This window comes from Tuber melanosporum (genome assembly GCF_000151645.1).
Source record: "Tuber melanosporum whole genome shotgun sequence assembly, scaffold_116, strain Mel28".
NCBI lineage: Eukaryota > Fungi > Ascomycota > Pezizomycetes > Pezizales > Tuberaceae > Tuber > Tuber melanosporum.
This window is the reverse complement of record NW_003298773.1, coordinates 311,977-334,828: the sequence shown is the minus strand read 5'-3', so window position 1 is coordinate 334,828 and position 22,852 is coordinate 311,977. Positions and strand designations below refer to the sequence as shown.

Below are 22,852 nucleotides of genomic sequence, written 5' to 3'. Positions count from 1 at the left end.
GTTATAGGTTTCTCAGTTCCAACCAGGTATTGGCACCATTCTTTGAAAGCTTCCAATATCGTCAATAGTTCTTTGTCGTGAATCTCATAATTTCGCTCTGTGCAATTCAGCTTGCGGGAATGAAAAGCTACAGGATGTAGTCTTTTTTCCACAAATTGGGATAGGATGCAGCCCAAGGCAAAGTCGCTAGCATCAGTTTCCACCACGGTTTCTCTCTCTGGGAAGAAATGGTACAAAATTGGGGCCAAAGTAAATCTTCTTTTAAGTTCCTGAAAGGCCCTTTCCTGTTCCAAGCCCCACCGGAACTTCTTTGGATCGCCTTTCAATGTTTCCGTAATAGGAGCACAAATTTTAGAGAAGTTTTCTATAAAACGTCCGTAGAAATTAGCAAATCCTTGAAATATTTGGACTTCCTTAACCGACGTAGGTGATCTCCAGTTTAACACTGAATCCACCTTTCGGGTACTCATGGATACCCCATCAGTAGCTATCATGTAGCCTAAGAATTCCACCTTTTTAACATGGAAGAAAGATTTCATTATTGATATTGCGAGTTGGAAATCCGTTAATCGTTGTAACACTTTTGTTACTAGCTCGATATGTTCCTTCTCATTTTTGGAATAAATGAGAATGTCGTCCAAATAACATACGACCCCCTGATCTAGATATTCCCGAAGGACCTCATTCATCATGTACTGAAATTTAGCTGGAGTGTTGGCTAATCCGAAAGGCATGACCTTATACTCGTAATGTCCATAGCTCGATCGGAAAGCTGTTTTCCATTCATCTCCTTCCTTGATTCGGATGAGATTGTAGCCGTCTTTTAAATCGATTTTGGAAAAGATGCTAGCCCCAGCCACGCGATCACGTAACTCCGACATTAATGGTAGTGGGTATTTGTTCAAGATGGTTATCTTGTTCAGGTTTCGGTAGTCTACCACTAGTCATAGTCTTCCATCTGCCTTTGGTGTAAAGAGAATTGGGGCACCAAAAGGCGATTGACTCTTCGTGATCTTTCCTTGTCGTAACATGTTATCGAGGTATTCTGGTAACAGCTTAAGTTGTTTATCAGACAGAGGATAAATCAGTCCCCAAGAGGGTTTCGCTCCCTCGATTAACTTAATTTCATGATCGAAGGTTCTCCTAGGGGCTAACTTTGCTGCCGTTTGTGGGAGAAATAATTTCTTGAATTTCCAGTAGTGTTTTGGAACAAAATCGAAGTTGATATCATTAGGATCTTCTGCAACTCCGATTTTTCCTATTTGGATCGCGTTCTCATCCCAAGCGATGGTTTCATCGTATTCGAACATATCCGCAATCCCTTCATCCTCTTCTTCCACGCAGTTCTTGCATTTAGAGTCCCGAAATTCCCATTTTGTAGGTTCTCCTATGATAGATACGGGGTGCTCTCAATGCCACCACCCAAAAGGGATTATGATCCCGTAGTCACCCGCTGCTGCGATTTCGCATGCAACTTCAGACATGTGTTTGTTTCGTCCTATTTCAAGCCAAATAGGGTGTGTGTAGAACTTTCCTCCTGATGGAGTTGATACTCCATCAAAGACCTGAATGTTGACCGGATTCAGTCTCTCTGTGAATGGGATTTTTAATTCTTTTACAAGTTCTTTGTTCATTAGGAACACATTGGATCCTGAATCTAATAGTACTCGTATTTTGTAGCGCTGACAATTCGGGTTTATAACGTGAATGTAAGCATGTCCTTCAGGACATTCATATCTTGTAGGCTTTGGTACGCTAAAAGCGCGCCTTTTTGAGTAAGGCATCGAATCGTTGTTTTGTCATTTCGACATGTCTGAAAATTGATAACAACTGGGATGTTTGTTACCGCGCCCACGCAGTTTCAACCATTTAGGTCTCCTCAGACAAACTTGGTTCTACTTAGTATATCGGGCAGCCCACTACTAGCCGTCTTTACCCCCTGCCGCGGGGTTCCCATACCTTCCACTTTATACTTGCTGTGGAACCAATCTAGGGGGTCTCTACTATCATCCAGATATCATAGAAACAAAAGCCAGGTGCGTAGGGCTTGTTGGCTGTCTCTTTGATAACCTTCCCGGGCTTATTCTCCACCCTCGCTTAACTGTAGACAGTGTCCTCATTTTATCGAGTTCCATTTGGTACCAGCGCGGCACCTAAGAAGCAGTAACTAAAAGTAAGGTCTAGAGCTCTTGTACCTATTTCTCGTATAGATCAAAGATGTGCTTCGCTCATCCTCTAGATCCTTCATCTTAGCCCTACTGTCACTCCCCTCAGAACCCTTAGTGCTGTCTGTTTCCTGTCTAGGCTTTGGTCCTTGTCGGAGACCTTTCAGTATCCAGGTCACGTGCCTGACTACCCTAATGGTCATGCGTTAGGTCATTAGACCGAGCTTGTGTCACTCCCTTAGAAAGCATAGAGGTGCTGCCAATGCGTACATTGCTCTTTATTAATCCCCTTGTCCTTGCTGCAAGAAGGATGCGTGTACTCCCACTCAGGTCATGATCGCAAGGTCGTTTTCTTCACTTCGACGTCCTCTTAATTTGCCGTTGATTTCGATTCCTAGAGAGTATGTCTCTTCTAGACTACCCGAACACCATAGTTGTCGGTACCAATGAGATGACTTAAGTCATCTCTTCGTCATCACCTAGTTCCCAGAGTTTATTACCTCTTGGAACTTGGGCAGCAGAAATCTTTCTGGGACAGTTAACTGTTGCCACCTTTCTAGGCCTTAGTGTCTTGAATGGGTGGTCATCTGCCCTCGTTCTAGATACCTGAATTTGCCCCCAGCAGGTTTTGTAGTCGTGGTTTTTCTTACCACAACGAGTACAATTGCCATCCCGCTTTCTTTCATCGATAGTTGACTGAGGGATTCCTTCATGGGCAGCTTTGAAGTTTGTGTGTATTAACTTTATAGTTCCAGCAGATTTCTTTACCAGTTTATTGGGTTCCGGTCTCCGTTTCCTTTTCTTAGAGGGACCACCTCCCTTTATAATGGGTTTCTCCCTTTTTTCCTTTGGTTGAATTTTGTCCACAGGTTTCTTATCTGAAGACGTCCTTATGGATTTTGATTTATCCCGGTCCAGGTGGTCCCGTTCCTGTTATTCCTCCTCATCCCTTCCTGCTTCCCGGACTGCCTTTTCCCATTCGGCATCGGTATCAAATTTGTTTAAGGAGAGTCGCCACCTAATCTTGGAGGGCAATTTCCTACTACATGCCATTTGCCAAGCTGGTCCCGTTAATCGGGCATGGAGATTCAGATTATGCATTTTCCCCATGAAGGTCTGAATATCATTTTTGTACTCTACAGATTCCATATCCCGTATGGCCTTTCGTCCTTCTTTGAGAGGGGCGTACCGACTAGTGAATTCGTGCTCAAAGCGAGTCCAGGAAGATAGTTCCGGGTCTTGTTCTTCTCCTCGGAGACCATCCATTGCGCGTCGATACCATACAGCTATTGGACTGACCTGATCCCCTGTTGTCCTTTCCAAGGCGTAAATGATGCGTTCTTGATCATCATCTCAGATTTTTGGGTTCAGTTCGAAGTAGTCTACGCATTGGGTTAACCAATGGTAAACGCATTGACTGGTCTTTGCTTCGAAAAATGGGGGCGGGTCTGCCGGTCATTTCACTGTTTGAGCCAATGCTTCTGCAAGGACATCACCTGTTCCACACTGTTCAGGGGTTAATCTCTATTTGAATCTGAATGGTCCTCCTCCACGTTTTCCTCTATTTCCATCGTCATCTCCATCATCACTTCCATCATCCGGGTCACCACCCAGTATTAGAAAGTTTGGAGGTTCTCCTTCTCTCTGTTTTCCTTTGTCTCGAGGAGGGATTTCCTCAGGTTCCCCTCGTTCTGCAATCTCTTCCCATTCCTCTGGGACTGATTCTAACATAGCGTGCTGACCACCTGGTTGTCCGCTATCTAGTACCCTAAGCTTGTTAAGAACTAGTGATAGAGTATCGGATATGTGGGTTTGATCCTTCTGGATGGTATGGGTAAAGTCGCTATACCGTTCTGAGTCCCTTTCTTGCCTTACAGCCAAATTGGATATCAGGGTTCGCATTGCGGTATTTTGCTGGATCTGTTGTGCTCTGAACTCTTGCAAAGCACGTTCCAGAGTGAGGTCTCGTTCTAGAGCTTCTCACTGCAGTTGGGTGGTTACCCCTTCATGATGCTCTTGTCGTGCATCTTGTGCGCCCAATTTGGCCGCAATCTTCCTATTGATCCTTTCCTGGATCTCTCAGACATTTGCTTCTACCATTGTACACTGATGTAACATAATAGCAATGTCATTGTCATGTATATCTTGTCCTTTCAACAATTGTTGCTGGACGGCTATCAGTCCTCGTGCATTAGTTTGAGAATCTGCTGATAGCGTGTCAAATGCAATATTGGCAGTATCAATACTGGTTAATATGTCTTGTCGGATTTGACCTATGACAATTCTTACCCTAGTGGCAAGTCTTGCGAGATCTGCTGCATGGGTATTTGGATGTGGTGTGGTAGACCGTGAAGTGGGAGAAGGGGCTCTTGAGGACGGAGGGACACTGTGAGCCCTGCCCTCTTGTCCTCCAATAGGTTTCTGAAGAGCAGGAGGAAGAGAGGAAGAATGACTGAAACTTATAGAGTGATCATCTCCCGAGGTATCCATTGGTTCTCCTGAAAGGATCTGCTTAGGAGGTTGAGCCATCTCTTTTGCTTGTTTGCAAGCTTCTTTTTCTTGTAAGCGGGTTATGAAGCCCGTGTTCTGAGATGTTTCCGTTTAAGTAGAATATGCGGCAGGACACTTGGTGTCCTGGCCGCGTCGTGCGGTAGGAGAAGATAGATCTTAATGGAAGTTCAGATGAGTTCCGAGTCTCCACGCTAGAGGTATAGTAGCAGAGAATCTGCTGCTAAGAGAACTTTCCTCACTGGTATCCCAGTCAAGGAAGGGTTTCCAACTGAATTCTGGTCCATACCAGGTTTCGTATATTCTTTGAAATTGTTCCTCCGTAGGAACTAGGTTGGGGTCAGTATACCACGAAGGAGCTTCTTGTAACAGAAATGGCACTTCTGAAAGCTCAAACTGACTAGAGAACACTTGACCAATAGATGGCAAGTGAATCTTAGTCGGTGGTTCGAAAATTGAATTGGTTCAGAATAGTTCTCCAAGGGTATCTAGGCCAACCGTAGTATCAATGACTTCACTGAAAGTGTGAATCAAACCCATGCAAGTGGTAGCCGATTAGAGAGCCTTGGTAACAAGGAGATCTAACAATATACTATTAGGCGGAGACAACTTGATAGACTTCAAGATTATCTAAGCCAATCGAGATTCATTTTTGTAGACAGAGATTGTCTAGGAAGGCTCGGACTTGACTCGTTTCATTTATGACTACTAGGAGTGAAGTAAAGTAGGTAAGGTAGGGTAGAATCATAAAAACAATATTATATTGTTAAGGTCTCTTCTCCGTTGCTTGATGATGTCTAATGCTTGGGAGGTACTTCAATATTTATATTCCACGTCTGAGTGTTCGCAGACTACATCTATTTATTATACAACTATGTACTTCTTCAATCATAATTCGCAACATCGAGTTTTCTTCCCAGGTGCGAACACCTGTAGACTCTGAAAACTATCTCACCCTCTTCGGTAATTACTATATTTCTTCTTCGAAAATGTACTGTTCCCAATAGTAATATCCCAATTAGCAGAGTCTTTAGACTTATGGCCTAGTTCTTAAGTCGAACTGAGTTGGCTCCAATTGTCTTCGCCATTGATAAAATAATCAGTCTTATCCATGGCTTTATCTGCAAAGGTGGTTGTCATTACAACCATCGTAGGTCCTTTGATTTCGATCCTTTGAAACTCCATACCCAACCAATAGATTTTCTTTGGATGACTTCATATTCACTCACAGGAAGCGACTCCACTAGACTGGTAATTAATCCCTTGGTCGGCAACCTTTGGTTGCTCTCTGGGTAGTAGGTTTCAGTAACCATTATAGTATCGAGAATCACCCCAAGACTACAACGTATTCCGAAACCCAGTTGCAACACTCCGTGAAGTTCATTGGCTTCTTTGGTAGTGTCTTCTGGAGTTCTAGACTCTTCTGATGTATGCAATTGTATCAGTCTCTAGTAGAGATCCTTTACTATTTGATACCATCTCATTGTGCGAAATCATCCTGTTACCTACGGCCCATACCAAAGGTGTCATATATTTGAAGCCTAGTAACTCTCTGAGTAGTTGACGGAATTACTCCGTTTCACTTCCCAGGCCTAGCCCAAGGTCCCCTCTCATATATCCTGCGAACAGGATCCGGTCGGACAGACGGCGGCGACGTATATGGTGTTATTCTAATACCTTCAATTCTGTGGTAATGTAGTCACAGGACGCAACTGAGATTGATATAAGTGATGACGCACGGGCTCCGTAAGGGAGCCAGAGGGGGGTGTTGGAGACCAGAGATTCCGATTCCAAGTGGGGTTACCCTACTTAGGGTGGTTTCTAGGTATCGGGTTCTGGTATTCCTAATACTAAGACTAACGGCTGGTGTGAAAGGTTTATCAGAGGGACATAATGATGGCGAAAAAACAATTACATTAACTAGTACATTGCTAATACCAATAACCAGACAATTCCTTAGTTGGTTAGAAAATTGGAGACTTGTCGGACACTGCCATCAATGGATAAGGGTAATAAGACTTGGGCAGTAATGCATGATGAAATTTTGGACATGATTGAGGAACACTTATTGGCTATGGAGAAGCAGCAGTAGGAGGAAATGGAGATTGAGAGGAGTAGTTGTGAAGAGCCAAAGACTGCCATTACTACAAGCTAGAGTAACACTGTACCAGGCAGAGATCATATCATGTATCTGTTCATTAAGTTCCTATAAAAGGCTAATGAGAGTACATTCCTGAAGTTGATTGAATATGATTTTTCAGTTCGATTTCTCAAAGTAGCACTAGGCTGAGACAGTTCCTATTGAGAAGGCCGACAAAGAACAATATGATATTGTCCAATCGTGGAGGATGATACATTTACTTCTAATTATGGCCAAGATTGCAGAGAGGATAGTTCTGCTAAGAATGGCTAGGCAACTAGAGTTGGAGAAGACTCAGTTCAGATCCTCAAGTAAGAAGAGTGTGCATGAACCAATCTCGATGGTATATGAGTTTATTCAACACAACTTGGGTTTTTGGACATTGGTGGTGATGATGGACTTGGAAGGGGGATTTGACAATATTGGCCATGACCTCTCTTTTGACTTTTTGGCCTGCTAGGCTGTTGACCATGTACTGGTAATGTAGGTGCAGTATTGGTATTTGTAGAGAGTTGTTCACTTTCAGTTTAATGGGAGGTTATCCCGTAACTGCCATACAGTATAGGGAGTTTTGCCAAGATTTCCACTTTTACCCGTCTTGTTTAGAGCTTACATGGCAAACTTATTTTGGCCACAGTGTCAGTACTCACTTGGGGTCTGTAGGAATATGTCCAGTTATGTAGATAATAGAATGATCTTGGTTGCATCTGAGAATTATGAGACAGCCTGGGTGCTGGCTAATGAGATAATATTGGACTGCTGGAGGGTCACACATTGAAGAAGGATAGATTTCTCGACTAGGAAGTTGAAGTAGATTGGGTTCAGGAATATGCCATGAGATGGGATTGATTTCAGTAATGAAGCAGTACTGCCAACTGCGGGCTTCAGGGTACTTCAATTTCTTCAATACCATAACCAACCTTATTGATTACTGGCTAAGGGGGGGTATGGGAGTCAGGAGGAGGATCAGTACTATGAGTAGGTAATGGGGGGTTGATCAAAGTTTGGAGGTATGGAAGATATATCGCCTGATACAGGCTGCATGCCTGCCGACTGCATATTACGACCTTGAATTTGTAACTGAGTTTTTCCTGTATGTGAAAGAAATATAAGTGTATGTCAATAACTGCATATGGAGTATGTTCAGGATATCGTACCAGTTGACCAATAAGATCCTCTTCCCTGGTTTGAGAATTCCACCAGCCACTTTACAGGGACGATACCTACTGAGGTACTACTATAAGACGATGTAGACATATGGGTTTAGGAAAGAGATTTCCTAGGTTGGGAATATGTTAGGAATACTGGGATCCGATACTTAAGAATTACCCTAAGTAGGGTAACCTCATCTAGAATCTGAATCCCTGGTCTCCAACACCCCTCTCCAGCCCCCTTACGGGGCCCGCATGTCATCATACATATCAATATTAGTTGCATCCTGTAACTATAATGCCATAGAGTTGAAGGTGCCAGAATAATACCATATATGTTGCTGCCGTCTGTCTGTCCAGATCTTGCTCACAGGTTATATGAGAGGGGACCTTCAGCTAGGTCTGAGAAGTGGAACGGAGTAAATCTGTCAACTACTCAGAGAGTTACTAGGCTTCAAAGATGTAACATCTTTGCTATGGATTATAGGTAACAGGACGTTTTCGCACAAAGAGATAGTATCAAATAGTAAAAGATCTCAATGAGAGACTAATACATTCACATCCACCCTACAATAACCAGAGGAGTCTAGAACTCTAAGGGACACTACTATAAAAGCCAATAGACTTTACCAAGTGTTGCAACTAGGTTTCAGAACAGGTTGGATTGAAGGGATGACTCCTTATACTACAATAGCGATTGAAACCCTGTTACCTAAAGCAACCAATAGCTGCCGCTGGAGGAAATATTTTTCAATCCAGTGAAATAGATTTCTGCAAATTAGTAGAAAGATATCTATAGGTTGGATAAGGACTTATGAAGGTTTGAAGTCAGGTGAACTAAACTGGTTACGATTATGACTACCTTCGCAGATACAATCCACATATGAAACTGATCATTTTATCAATGATGGAGACAATCGGAGCCAATTTCGTTCGACTTGAGAATTAAGCCATAAGTCTAAAGACTCTAATGATCAGATAACTACTATTGGAAACAACATAGTTCCTAGTTAGTTATATCGTAATTGCCAAAGAGGGTGTGGTAATTTTCAGAGTCTCCAGGTGTTCATATCTTTTAAGAATACCCAACATTACGAGTTATACCTGGAGAGGTACATAGTTTTATAATAAATCGATATAGTCCACAAACACTCATACACAGAATATAAATATCGAATTGCCTCCTAAGCTTTAGACATCATCAAGCAATGAAGAAGAGACCTTCACAATATAATATTGTTTTTACAATTCTATCTTACTTTACCAAATTTACTTCACTCTTAGTGGTTATAAACAAAATGAGTGAATTTGAGCCCCCCCAAACAATCTCCGTCTACAGAAATGAATCTTGGTTGGCCCAAACAACTCTGAAGTCTATCAGATTGTTTCTTCCTAATAGGATATCTGGAAGAATTAGGGTACATCAGGGATACAGGGTGCTAGAATACTTTTAGTTGTTCTTAGCATCATAGTTCCTGAGATGGCAGTTAGCCAAGATAAGGGGATGGCCTTGTTGAGACTTGAGAGGCTAGAAGTCTGTAGGGAAGGCTGGTGTACAGTGTACTCCAATACATCCAAGTCCTCTTGTAGGGTGGCTACAACCCAGATGGCGTCGGTTGGGGAATGGAGGATTGGGTCCAGGGACTTCAGGTTGGTGAATGGGTAGTCCACTGTAGAAGGAGAGATTATGGTGATAATTCATAGCCTGTGAGGTGGAGACAATTACTTGCTATGGGAAAGTCCTAGTAGTACTGGATTGCCAGCAAGTATTGTGGCTGATCGAGAACATTAGTCTGGATAATGAGTGGATCGGATTGTTGAATGCCTTGATGCTGGTATACAATGCCTATAACCTGGTCAAATCCCAGTAAATCACTGGTTATTCAGGTCTGCTTGGTACTGGAGACACCGATTGGATTGCCAAGAGCTGCTTGGGTTAGAAGGAATTATCATACTCCAGGATAGATTTGGGGATTGGGAATAACATGATCACCTACAAGATGCATCAGACAGAATGGGAGGTCTAGTGTGCAGCTGCGGGGAGGCCATATTATCCGAGGAAGCTGACTAAACCTCGACATTTGAGGAAGCTGACTAGAATATACAAGTGTTCCCTTGTTCAGATTAAAAGTGGGGTAGAGATAGTTGGTCATGATGAGTGTCTGGAGAAAGGAGATAGACACCACTTGGTCGAATGCCCCCAGTACATGGCTAAGAGGCCTTACCGTATTTGGCTGTTTTCAGATAATGATATTCTATAGTAGAAGGAATAGTGAGAAGAGCACATCTGGCTGGAGATGGAGATTCCCTAAGAACTCCAGAATGATGTAAGGCTCATGGTAGACAACCCCTTTGAGTAGTATTCTATGGGATTGGGGGAGTGGTAGCAGATGTTAATATGTCCTGTCCCTAGTATGAGATGAATCTGGTAGGTAGGTGGCAGCATGAATGTGTATTGCCAAGTATTTGAGGGAAGATAAACAACAGCTGGCCTTTTACTATTGGTAAAGACAAGAGATCAGAATGTGGGACTTGTGGTGGCCACATGGGAGGTGCAAAGGGGCAGGGTACCCCATATAAGAGACACTTTGCTAAGAGCTCCAGGTGTGAAGGGTTGTGGATGGTGAAGTTTTGGGAAGATGTGTGGAGGTGTTGGGAGGATCTGAAGTTGGGGTATCATATTAAGGTAATCCTATGAGATGCCAAGCATTATAGGTTGATACCAGAAAAGCAATGTCTAATGTGCAAAGGGATGTACATGGTTCAGCATGGTAGTATGTCACTGCATGTTAGGTCATCAAAGAGATGTTGGAACAAATTGTATACTCAGTTTGTTGTTTGAGTAGCTAGTGAAATTGTTGATAATGGGGTTGATATTGGTGGAGAGGTTGCGGATCAGTAAGACACATTAATCTGGAATCCCCCTGGTGGTGATGAGTGTCCATGAGACTGCTGGTAGTGGAATTTTGGATTTATGTTTGGGGGGAGTGGTTGCAGGATGGGTTTGCCCATGGTAGTGTTATTTTATTTGTTTATTTGGTTAGGGGAGGTGTTGGCTTATCACTTGGACAAAATGCCATTAAGGCACGGATACCAGTTTGGTGGTTGTCTTGTATTTGGATATGAATTGAGAATGAACTTTCCCTATCACTACGACATACCAGCGAGTTAATTCCTTGTAACGCTGTCCTACTGTTTAATAGGAGGTCACGATCACGATAATTTACAAGTCCAACCACACCATTATCCCACGGTTCCTTGAAGTGTCGCTCGAAAATTATTTCTTACTACTATGTTTCATGATTTTCCCATTTCCCCTTTTTAACAGTAATATTATAATGATAGAAGAGATAAAGTCCAATCTCCAGGTATACAGGTAGGAACACACGTTCAACTCATGATCTTATAAAATTCCAGAGATGAAACAAGAAGTTAGATCTGTTAACCTCAATGTCATCTAGCAGCCTAAGTCAGACCCTATTATTGGAATACCGTACCAGGCTCGCTCTCCTGGGTAGCAATATACCCACTCGCCTGTAGTCGGCTACTGGTATTGTGCATGGTGATAAGCTTTTATAATATTATTTACCTGACCCGTATGATATGCCTCTTGTATATGCTTTAACATCTATAATATTATAGTGATAGCCTTATGTATACCGTAGTAGCCTTTCTCTAGCGAATCCTTGTTGTCATAGATCGTTAATATCTTGTTCTATGACCAGATACACTGAACTATCATACTATCCCGGAGAACTACCTTCCCACATCTCTGTTATAAGATTAAATTTCCCTATAATATTATTCTGTTAAATACTATCTGGTTGTAGAGGTGACAGCCCTAGCTCGATGGTGCTAATACTATTATTATTATCGGTAGTTAAGCTGCCTCCTGATGGTACCAGTATACCGGTAGCTTCAGACATGTCCTGGAGCTTAGAAACAGGCATGCCCTAGCGGTAAGGTTATCCACTGTAAAGAACTTAGTGGATAATGGGAGACTATCAGGTCTTGTAATATTTTCAAGTATCGGGATAGTCGAGATTGTACTATTAGATCGTTCAATAACATAACCCCTTGGAGTATTGGTTTTATATTAGTACCACTAGTTGGAATTTTTTAGCTTTTTGAAATTCTGCGACCAAGTCGTTAACACTGGAGAGGATAATCCTACTCTAGCTGGCATTTCCAAATATCGTAAAAAAAAAAAAACTCCCATAATAGGACACCGTGTGCTATGTCGTTGGGGGGCGTTTCCTCTCACGGGAAGATCAAGAAAAAAATTTTACGGCATGATATTCAATCCGGGTGGTAAGGCTACGGCATTGACCATCTTGGTTGATGCTGAACAATTGTTTTTTATTTGTTAAATGCAATTTTGAATGAATCCAACTCCTACTCTGGTTGTGGATGTAACAGGTATGATATTGAGAGAAAAGAAAGAAAGAAAGAAAGAAACAAGTGACCCCGGTGAACCACCCCGCCGCCCCCCGGGTATCCCGTTTGCCCCATAACCCCCAAATGCTCCCCTCCGCAGCTTCAACCATAGAGGAAACCTGTCATATTATACGTAGGATCAGATCTAGGAAGGGGAATTTTCAAACCCTTGGGCAGCCAGAGGTAAGGGTATATATGCTGCCAAAAGGGAGAGATGTTGACGTTAGGGGTTGGTACAGGTAGCGGCGCGTTTGTGGGGAAAGGAGATGTGGAATAGCTGTAGGGAAGGGAGTGAAAATTCGAAGCTGCGGGTAGTACTGCAGTGTAATGTCATGTGCAGAGCAAGAAGAGGGGGCGATTGGACCTGGCCTACTATTAGTAGAGCAGAGGAATTTTGGGGTACTTTTTTTTTTTTTTTTTTTTTGATAATATATTATTATATTGAGGACTAACGACGCCACTCGGGCAGAGAAGTTACACCCATTGATTAAGATTGAGCCGAGAATTTACATGACTGTCCTTCTTCCTGCATAAGCTAAAACGATGCCACAGAGAAGAGGAAGGAAATCTCGACACTTGCTCCTCGCTGCTCCGGATTCTTGGAAAATATTAAATCATCAGCTAGAACAAGCGGCGAGTGACCGGGGGACCAATTGCGGAGGAAATTTCGAAAGGCGAGTTGAGATTTCAGATACCAGGCGGGGTGTAAGAAATAACATACTCGGCACGATGGGCGCCAGAATGTTATATCTTGTCTACCTCCATATCAGTACCCTGTTATTCGCTTACTACCCTCCTAGGGAGCCTTCTCTTGTGTCCCGCTCCGCTTCAAGAGCTAAAAGAAGGGGGGATACATCTGTTTTGGGCAGAGTCGGATGGGGCAACCATCGATCGCTTTTGGTTTACAGCTCAGTTCATGCCCGTTACCAAGGCTTCGAATTACAGGCTCCCTTGGGAACACTGGGGCTCCGGAGGAGGTCCTCCAAAAAGAACACCTCAAACCACGCTCAGATGGTTGCCAACTCTTCTTCGAGGTGAGCCCGTTGCTTCTCGGCTATCCCGTTAAATACCTGGCACGAACACATTTGATGTGTTCGGCCACAGAACGATGAAAATTTCGCATCCCGTCCGCTCTGCTGTAAACAAGCATCGTATCGACCGGTTAGTACTACAGTGGGTGACCATGTGGGAATCCCGGTTGCTGAACTCTTTTGCCTCTCTTAATTAATAATATCTTTTATCTGATAGATCCGATAGATGTTAGAAGGGTCAAAATCCCCTCCTTTTTTTTTTTGTGCGGCGCAATGAAATCATCTTTGGGGTGTTCGTGTGTTCCTCCCGCCGTTAGGATGGCTCGAACTTACTCCTATTCAAATAATCTGTGGAATATCACTGCCATATGACATAATGACTGCCCTTTACCCTTTTCTCTGGATCCACCCGAGTCCCTGTAAGCGGCCGTGCAGTATTCGAGTGCATAGAACTAAGTGTACGAGCACAAGCAGAATGTTTCGATATTTATCATATATAGCCTCTTTAGTTACTGAGCTCTAATAGCCGTTGATGCCAAAATACTGTACATTTTGCGTCATAAATTAGGCTGGCAGGGGTCAAAAAGCACCAGAGTTAGGGGGGACGACGCCAGCACTTCGGGGGGGAGCTGCAACGGTTGAAAGTTATTTAGGCAAAAGCAATATCATACATTAATTATGGGTTTCAATTTTCCAGCTGCGATAAACTAATACACCGAAACCCTTTCTAGAACCCCAAACCTCACGGGTGCCCGATATGGTAGGAAGGATACTTTAGACCATGGTCTTGATACGGATTCGGCTATCGTCTGCCCATCATGGGTTGGCGGACGGCTCGTGGAACCCCAGTGCGGTTGACACCTGGACTCGGTGCTGGGGCTTTGAAACTAAGATCAACGGTTGTAGGCTTGGATGATAGAGGCATGTTTTACTCGTTTTTAGATTTCTGGTCCGGGTGACAGTTTTGCGAGAAGCAGAGATCGGTGAGTGAAGTTTCCCCCATTCCGAGCGCAGCGTACTCGGATAGGGGGCGGAACGTTATGCTGATCCGATGAACAGAATTAATTCGCTTGCCCGAAAAAAGGAGTTGGTTCACTGGGTGCAAATTAGACTTTTATTCTATGCTTCCCCAGTCTGTGGTTCTACTCCTCCACACGTGCCCTCCACTCACCCTAATGGTGGTCCTTTGGTAGCCAATATATAATACCTTCGCATGGATATGAAGCCCCATTCGCTGTCGGATACCTCACAACATCGAAAACGATTCTGCAATACCACTACTAGCAAGTCCCCCCTCGAGAGACGGAGCACCGGCGCTTACTCCCATAGATAGACATTTACTCATTGTAGTTGTCTTTTTTTTTTTTCATTCAGCTGTTTTATCCATAACATCTCCCATCTTCCACGCTTGCATTCCGCCAGCCTTCCTAGTATTGCCATCTTATTCGCTGGGCAATGGGGATCTACTCCCAGCAAGGAAGAAAGAGTAATAGAGGGTTCGCGCAATCTGACATAAGTGGGAGTTAGAAATATTGTTGCCAGAGGTTGTCGTTCGTATCAAACTTCGAGGAACCCCCGAAGAAGGTCGCTCTCGCTAAACCGGGTCCTCTTGGGAGATTATAGAGTGGGCAATTCCCGAGTATCTTGAAACCACTTTAAGGAGGAATAAAAAAGTATGGCTGAAATTGGGATTCAAGACCCCCTCAGTTCCAGGTTCAATCTCAAGCCCTTTTACACCTCAGCCGGGCGGCGATCAAGGAACCGTACTGCCGATCCGATATGATAATGTTGTGATACCACCTAACACTCCCCGTGCGAACATCCCCCACTGTCGTAGACATCTGCTGGCTCTGCTTTTATCCTATTTTGGTTTTTTTTCAACTCCTTCTGCTCCCCCCGCTTGGCCTTCTAGCTGCACGTCATCGTGGGTACGTGGGGGGTTGGTGGGGCGGGTATGGGGGCGGGGGATGAGTGTGGCAGATCTGACCAGATCTTTGAGAGCTTGGGTTTTAGTTTTCCATGTTTCAGCATCATACATATGATACAAAACCGATCGAGTGATACCGCATGATTACACAGACCCCTCCACCCAACCGCAATGCTACAGTAACCCACAGCGAAGCGAGAACACAGCGAAGCGGGTATTCCCATAGAGTAATTACAGTGCAGGGGTTATTTATATAGGAATTCTCTATACGGTGGGCTCGCTTCGTCGTATCGCAGCGCAGCTCAGTTCCCTCAACCTTCGGTGAAAGACATCCCTGAAACTCCCCCAAATTTCTCCACAACTCACCGCATAAGAACCGCCACGAAACTCCATCCCTCCCCCATCGATATATCGGCCAACAACCGATCCCATAACGCTGGGCTTGTGCCAGCGTTTCCCGTAAGACATCGACGTCACCACGTGCGCGGGGCCGGCTCGGAACGTAATGAAGGCTTCCACAGGTAGACTATGATGGACCTTCCTGACGGGTCCCCCTTGTTTCCCAACCCAACTCGGCTCAAATATCCATGGCGAATCCTGAAATAAGCTCTTACGGAGGGTGAAAAGTTACCAGTTTGCCCACAGCGGAAAGGGCGACTCCCCCGGCCTTGAGTACTTTTTTATTTTTATTTTTTATTCGACGGTTTGGGTATGATATGATACCTGTTAGTGCCCGAGTGAGGAGGGGGGCTCTCGATATTAGTGTTTTGATCGGAAGTTTGACTACTTTTACCCCAGGTTTCTGTGGGTGTAGTTTTTTTTCTTTTTTTTCTTTTTCTTGCGAGGCTTTTTGCAGTGGAACTGGCGAGTTTTTTTCACGGGCTGAGGAAAAGCTTTTTATGTATAGTACAGTAGTCTACCGCAACTGTGCAGTAGTATTATAATACTCGAGTGGGTGTGGCGGGGATGACGAGCACGAAATGTCTTCAAAAGTGTATACACAGTTTTTTGTCTCTTTCTCTCTGAGGATTTTTCCGATGCTCATCCCGGTGAAGTTCTGACTTTTCCCACTTCTGACATTATTGAGCTCCCCGCTGTGACTGAGGCTCGGCTCATAGGGGTAATAGCGATAGTGGCCATGCAAACGCCCCCACAAAAGACTCCCGCCAGAGTGATACCCGCACTATCCCCCTTCCAAGAGGCGAACTTGATCGACCCCCCCCCCCAAATGGCGAACACTGCTTTCACGCTAGGCTAACCTACCCACCTACCTCACAGAGGATCACTCCCGCCCCTCACTCTAGCACACAAAGTGCTATATCCCCATTCTCCCATATTACCAACCAGTTCTCAAGAAATCTTTTTTGAATCCCCACCAATGGATCCACACATCACAACCCCTCACTCGAATCCCTCACCCGGTAGAGGAGAAACGCATTCATCCACCCCACCACATAGATACCGGCACTGCAATGTGGTGAGCGCTGTACCACCTACTCGAGTACCCCTCGCCACCTTAATGCTTATCCCCCACCAATCCCCCCTCCTGTTCTCAGGTGGGATAAACAAAGTCCAGCCGCTCCGCACCATCCATATCATGCCGGTAAATAACTCTGTGTCTTACAGCCGGGCTTCCCAACGCTGCGAGTTCTCGAGTGCAGAAAGCGAGGGAGAAGGAAGGAAGGAAGGAATGAACAGTGCTAAGGTTAAGGTTAAAGCAGCGTAAAGCACAACAGTATGATATGTACCTTTCTTTTTTTTTTTCCCTCTCCTACCGTTTTTATCAGATGTATCCGATTGGTTGGGTTATACCCCGCACCGGGCCCACCTCACCAACAACAAGTGAATAAATAGGTGGGCACGTAGTTATACCGTGCGGCGAAGAGGCCAACGTTCACGGGGACTTGAACTGGCAGTTTCATAATATCATAGTGAATTTTCCCATTCCCATTTCATTCGCTTTTTCATGATTATGAGTGTGATAATAATATATTCTCATGCAATTGTTATGTTGTGCTATGATGATGGTGAGCGAATAAGTTATAACAATGAATATATATGCAAACTCCCAGCCCTTTAATGTGATATGATATAATGAAAATGAAATGAACCAATGCCGCCCTTTGAAATGCAATTTAGATGAAGAACGATGATGGAGTGGAGAGGAAGTCAAGAATGTCTTGGAAAAAGTGGGGGAAAATGAAAAAGAAAAAGAAAGAAAGAAAGAAAGAGAACATTGAAGAGGACGGTCCTGTTGTCCGTCTTATGCTACAATTTTCACTGCAAAAATGTTGGTTTCTTTTTCTTTTCTTTTTCTCCCTCCTCTCCTCTTTGCCTTGTCCAGCCCTCCCCTATCCTGTCGGATAGGAAAATGGTGAGATAGAGGGAATGGAAAGAATGGAAAGAGAGGAGTAAATAAACAAGTGAAAACGCCGTCCCAATATCGTATGCAAATGTACAACCGCCAATGATTGGAAAAGTATCATAGGAGAGAAAAATAAAGGAAAAAACGCCGAAATATGAAAATGATGATGAGGAGAGAAAGGAATGAACTCCTTTAAGCGATTTTTTGATCTACCTGTTGTGGAATGGCAAAAAAATAAAAAAATAAAACTCCAAAAAATGCATATCGAGATAAAACCTTTTTGCTTCCCCTCAGTACTTTTCTCCCTTCATCACGCCGCTGACCTTTCTGGTAATTCCCTTAACTCTGTTTTTCAATTTTTGGAATTTCTTCTTCTTGTTAGCGCCGTCTTCTGTTTCGGATACCACTACAGTGGTCGATGGCTCCGTCACTTTCGCAGTGAAGGATTTGTGCGATTTTAGTTGGCCGAGGTAAGAGATTCTTCTAGGGCCCTTCTTTTGCGCCGCGTCCTTCTTTGTATCTTCTGGCTTGATCTCCGGGACCAAAAGAGTGGCTTGAGGTTGTGTTGGTGGAGAAGAAATGAGCGAATCTTCGAGTTCTGTTGGCTCGACGAAGCTAGACGATCCTGAGGAACTGGGAGTTTCTCCAATTTCGAGGTTCTGCGACTCGGGAGCAGAGGTGACGGTGGGTTGTTGGAACATTGGTGCGTACTTCTCCAACATTGAATTCGTGCTCAGGCTCCTTCGGCGGGTTAGCTCAACGGAGTATTCGGTTGGGCGTTCTGAATCGATGCCACCGGTGGAGCGACTCCGTCCCAAGCCGGAGCCGGGGGCGCAAGGAAACCTGCTCTCGTTCTGGCCCCTTGCTGACTGGCGACCCCGTAGTTGTTCCTCTTCCCAAGCCTTTTTAGTGAGTAGTGCGCTGGACGCCGATGGCGAAGCATGGGAGTATGGGACCGTGAGACTTGTACCGGCAGAGCTCACTGAATGTGTAGACGATCGAGCGGTAGATTCAGTAAAAGATGTAGGCGTAACTGGGGAATCCGGGATTGAGTTTGACAAGAATGGTTCGGTGATTAGATGTTCGGTGACTTGAACACATTGCGTATTGATAGGAGATAGAATCAATTCCCGTCCCGGAGAGTTCAATTTAGCCTGCCTTTGTTCCGCGTTGTCGATGAGGATGCTGAGTCTTGATGCGATAGAGTTCCTAGGGCTAGCGATGCTGTATTCTACTGAGTTATCTCTGGTCCGTTTGCGTGATGCCTTTTCAGTATTATCATCCTGCTTGCGCTTCACTGGTGGGCTGGCAGTTACTTCAGTGACGAATGTGAAATCACTTTTTACTGAGGTTGGCTTGAACAATGAAGCCCTCTGGCGAACAGCATATCGGAGTGAATTGGTCCTGCGATGGCCTGATGGTGCCTAAAAACGTACGGAAGAAATTAGTCAAGGTGTTAATTAATTTTGGGTCTCCTGTTACGGTTACTCACCGTCTCAGCGACTTCACACTCCTCAGTATCTTGGCCAAGTTCAGTTACACGATTATCATTCTCATGAAAAGTCGAGGCCAACACCTCAATCAATTCGGCGGTGTCTGACTCTTCCATCATGCGTGTAGCAACAGTTGATCCCCTTCGACAATGAGCGGAAATAGGTCGATTATGCATGTCAAGTTCAACATTTGGCTCAAGGTCCGCGATTTTATGCTCGCCGTCGTTATCTTCTTCCAATGCGACGCCATCTAATAAATGTCTTAGCTAATTATCTAACGGCATCGATGTAGAAGAAGTATTTATACCTTTTACAATCTCGCATGCAGTCCCCTTGGCCTCAGGTAAGCCTTCAATACCCTTTAGCACAGACTTCGTTAAGAACTGATGGAAATAGGCAAGGTGGCGTGGGTGGATGAGAGCCTCAATACCAGGACCACCTATAGGAGCCGAAGTCTCGGTCTTCAATGGGGAAGACGTGTGAAAAGCCGAGGCTCTGCCGAACATAGTAAATACCCATGGCATATTGGCTAGGAGTCCCGGCGACGAAGTGGCAGTACTACTGTTTCCGGCGGTGAAGTTGTCCCTGAGTTTTGACGGCGAGGCTTGAAAACATTCAAAGCACTTGCTGATAGTGAAATGGTACAGAGGGTCTAGATCAATCCTATCATGCTGCTTCGTAGGCGCCAAGGAATTCCAAGTGCGGGAAGTGTATTGTCTGGTTGGTATGTATTGCTGTATAAGGCCCACCTGCTGTCCCTTTGGGGGGGTTAACGGCGACCCGATAGGTAGCTTTGGGGACATGAAATGATCTGAGGCCGAGCCATACTGCGCCCCCCTTCGTGAGCCCAACTCCGGTCCGTTCCCGAGAGCGGAACGGATAGAAGCGGTCTTCTTCAGTAATGGGAACGAGTCAGCAGAAACCAACCTGGCTTGGTATTGATAAGCCGAAGATACTGCTTCTGCTACGCTACCTGGAGAAATTATAGTTTCCTCCCGAATGCCTCTGAGCCCTGGATGTGGCAGGATGCTGCGTGGGACGCCAGTTCCAGAGACATCACTGATGGGGATGGGCACTCTTGTTGGGTCCGGAACAGTTTCTTTCGAGTGGGATATTGAGTCTTTGGGGTCTACTTCTTTCGAAGACGCTACTGAACGGCATGCACCACCCACGGCCTTACTGAGAGGACTCCATAATGAACGAGGTAGCCGAAACGTTTCACTCTTATCCCAGCGTCCATATAGTTGACCGGGTACCATGGCTTGCAATGAAATATCTGTCTCCTATCATAACACGTCAGTGATTGGCCATATAAAAAACACTCGATCTGAGTAGTTCTAACCAGGATGCGCAAAGGAGCGGAAAGCAAACTCACAGTTTCTGGATCTACTGGGTGCATATCCAGCAAAGATACATACCGCCTAAGGTCTTGCAAAGGCTGGTACTGGAGAGTAGCAGACATCACAAAGTGTATGAAACCATACACAAGGAAAACGAGCTCGAAACAAATTTAGATGAGATGGGCCAGAATCACTAGATGACAGAGGGAAGTAGAGTTTTTAGAAGGTAAGGTGGGGGATCCGAAATATAACGGGAATTATTCTTGGGAATTGTGTTAATAGGAACGATGTATCTCCCTCATGCGGATTGCCACAGGTAAAATGAGAAGAAGCACGGCAAAGGTTCATATATTGGAGGAGGAGGAGGAGGAAAAGATTCCTTTTAACCCCTCTACGAGTGCCACTGCGCAAATCCACACGTTTCACAGCTATTGGAGGCTTATCGAGACAGTCGCACCCCTTCCGCTACCACTACTCGAGTATGCAGTCCGCAAACTAGCGGTTTGATATTCGTAAAACATGTGAAGCAAACTGAAAGGCGATAGCCTGTGGGAAACATGCAGAAGGCCAGAATCCATGAGCACGACCCGGAAAAAAAGGGTACGAATAGTGATCGAGACCTAGTGGGGGCTGAGAAAGACTATGGGAGAACGCCTTGAGCAGATAGGGAAAAGAAAAAAAGGGGCTATCGCAATAATCCGCGAATAGTTATCCCGGAATTTCGCTGAGTAGTCAGAATAGTCTGCGTTGTTACTGCTTTGGAGGTTCGGGTTTCCTACTCCCCACCACACCCCTGGTGTTCGAGTGGGAATTCATAACAGCCAACTGCTCGAGATCAGCCAACGAGGACAAACCGCTCAAAGGCATCGAAAAAACCGGAAATGCAGACCTATACTTCTATCGAGACTAGGCGACGATAGCGACCTAGTTCTAGATCATAAACCCTAGAATTGAACCCAGAACTCTGTGAATGATCGAAGATAAGACGGAAAATTATTTCCGTTTAAAATTTTAATAAAATATAGTACCCGAATCACCTTCTTGTGAGATGCTTCACCCAACTTACTTTAGCCGTTTGTTTCGACTGAATAAAATAATAACAGTTGTAATAAATAATACACATGGTGTATGCAAGTTCCCCCCAGTCAAAAAAAGCTCGAGGGGCTCGGAGCTCAAGCATCCTCTGCCCGCAGTTCGAACATTGAACGAAACGTTCACCAATCGTAAATTCTTATCCGAATGCAGGAGCACTGTCCCAGGCCCGAATAAAATAATCCGAATACTCCCGGAGGTGGTATCATTAACCATTGGGCCCCAGAACTTGCATCAACGAGCTGTTCGAATGCTGACGTATGATTCATTATGAGAGAACTACCAGCGTTGCCCTTATTTTTTTGCCCGTGAACTGCGACTTTGTCTGGAGACCCGTTTTTTGCGCAATGTCAGAAACAGGTTTCTTGAATCTCGGTGCTTTCCTCTTTCGCCCTATACAAGCCCAATTAGGTATATGATCGCATAAGTCCTGGTCAAGGCTGATATTATTTTATTTAGAACAGACTAATTGGCGGCTCATCCACTTCCGAGGTTGTCTGAGCGATTGGAATGGAAATCGTGATCTGTTGCTGTGGTGCTGCCAGCACACAAATTAGGGTTAGGGGCCTAATCAGTTGCAGTAACCACCAAGTCCGCCAACGTAGTGTAAAAACGGAATGCGATATCATACTCAAGTTAACCAATGTTGCCATCATAACGTCAACGACTGCCATATTCCGCCCGAAAGTCATAACAAGCCCAGTGACCGCACAGTACGAGTAAGCCAAACCACTGACGAGGAAGGGGGAAAAGGGAAAAAAAAATCCCGGCGGCAACAGATATAGGAGTGGCTACTCATATCCAACGCCAAAACAGCACGTCTACAGTATGCCAATGGAAAAAATTTCCCCTCAAGCCTCCGCCCTCAAGTGCTTCACAAAAGGGGTTGCTACCAAGTTTTGGGAATCGTGGGAAGTTGAGGAATCAGTGCTTTTTCCACGCGGCGTGTGAACATGGTTAACCCAGCCCACCCCTATCCTGCTAATGGCGCACATGCTAGCCCGGGCTCGATCGAATCAGCCGGGGGACATAGTACTCGAATAAGGAGACCTACGGTGGGGCATGAGCCCAGATGTATCTCGGGATTGGATTTCCTTGCCCCGAAATATCCCTGCATCCCGGGGCTCGGACCGGTCATTAGGTGTTTTTTCCCCCATCAATACTATAAATACCGTCCAAGTCGAGGGTCCGGGATGGGAAGGA

At 44.8% G+C, this 22,852-nt stretch overlaps 1 protein-coding gene; it reads right to left on the bottom strand.

Moving 5' to 3' along the window:
- Positions 1–17,658: 17,658 nt before the first annotated feature.
- Positions 17,659–20,830, bottom strand: GSTUM_00001721001 (uncharacterized protein). XM_002835753.2 has 4 exons: positions 20,593–20,830; positions 19,525–20,500; positions 19,217–19,467; positions 17,659–19,148 (listed from the first exon to the last, which is right to left on the bottom strand). The coding sequence occupies exons 1-4, from the start codon at positions 20,677–20,679 to the stop codon at positions 18,015–18,017; spliced, it is 2,448 nt and encodes an 815-aa protein (XP_002835799.1). The 5' UTR covers positions 20,680–20,830; the 3' UTR covers positions 17,659–18,014.
- Positions 20,831–22,852: the final 2,022 nt, after the last annotated feature.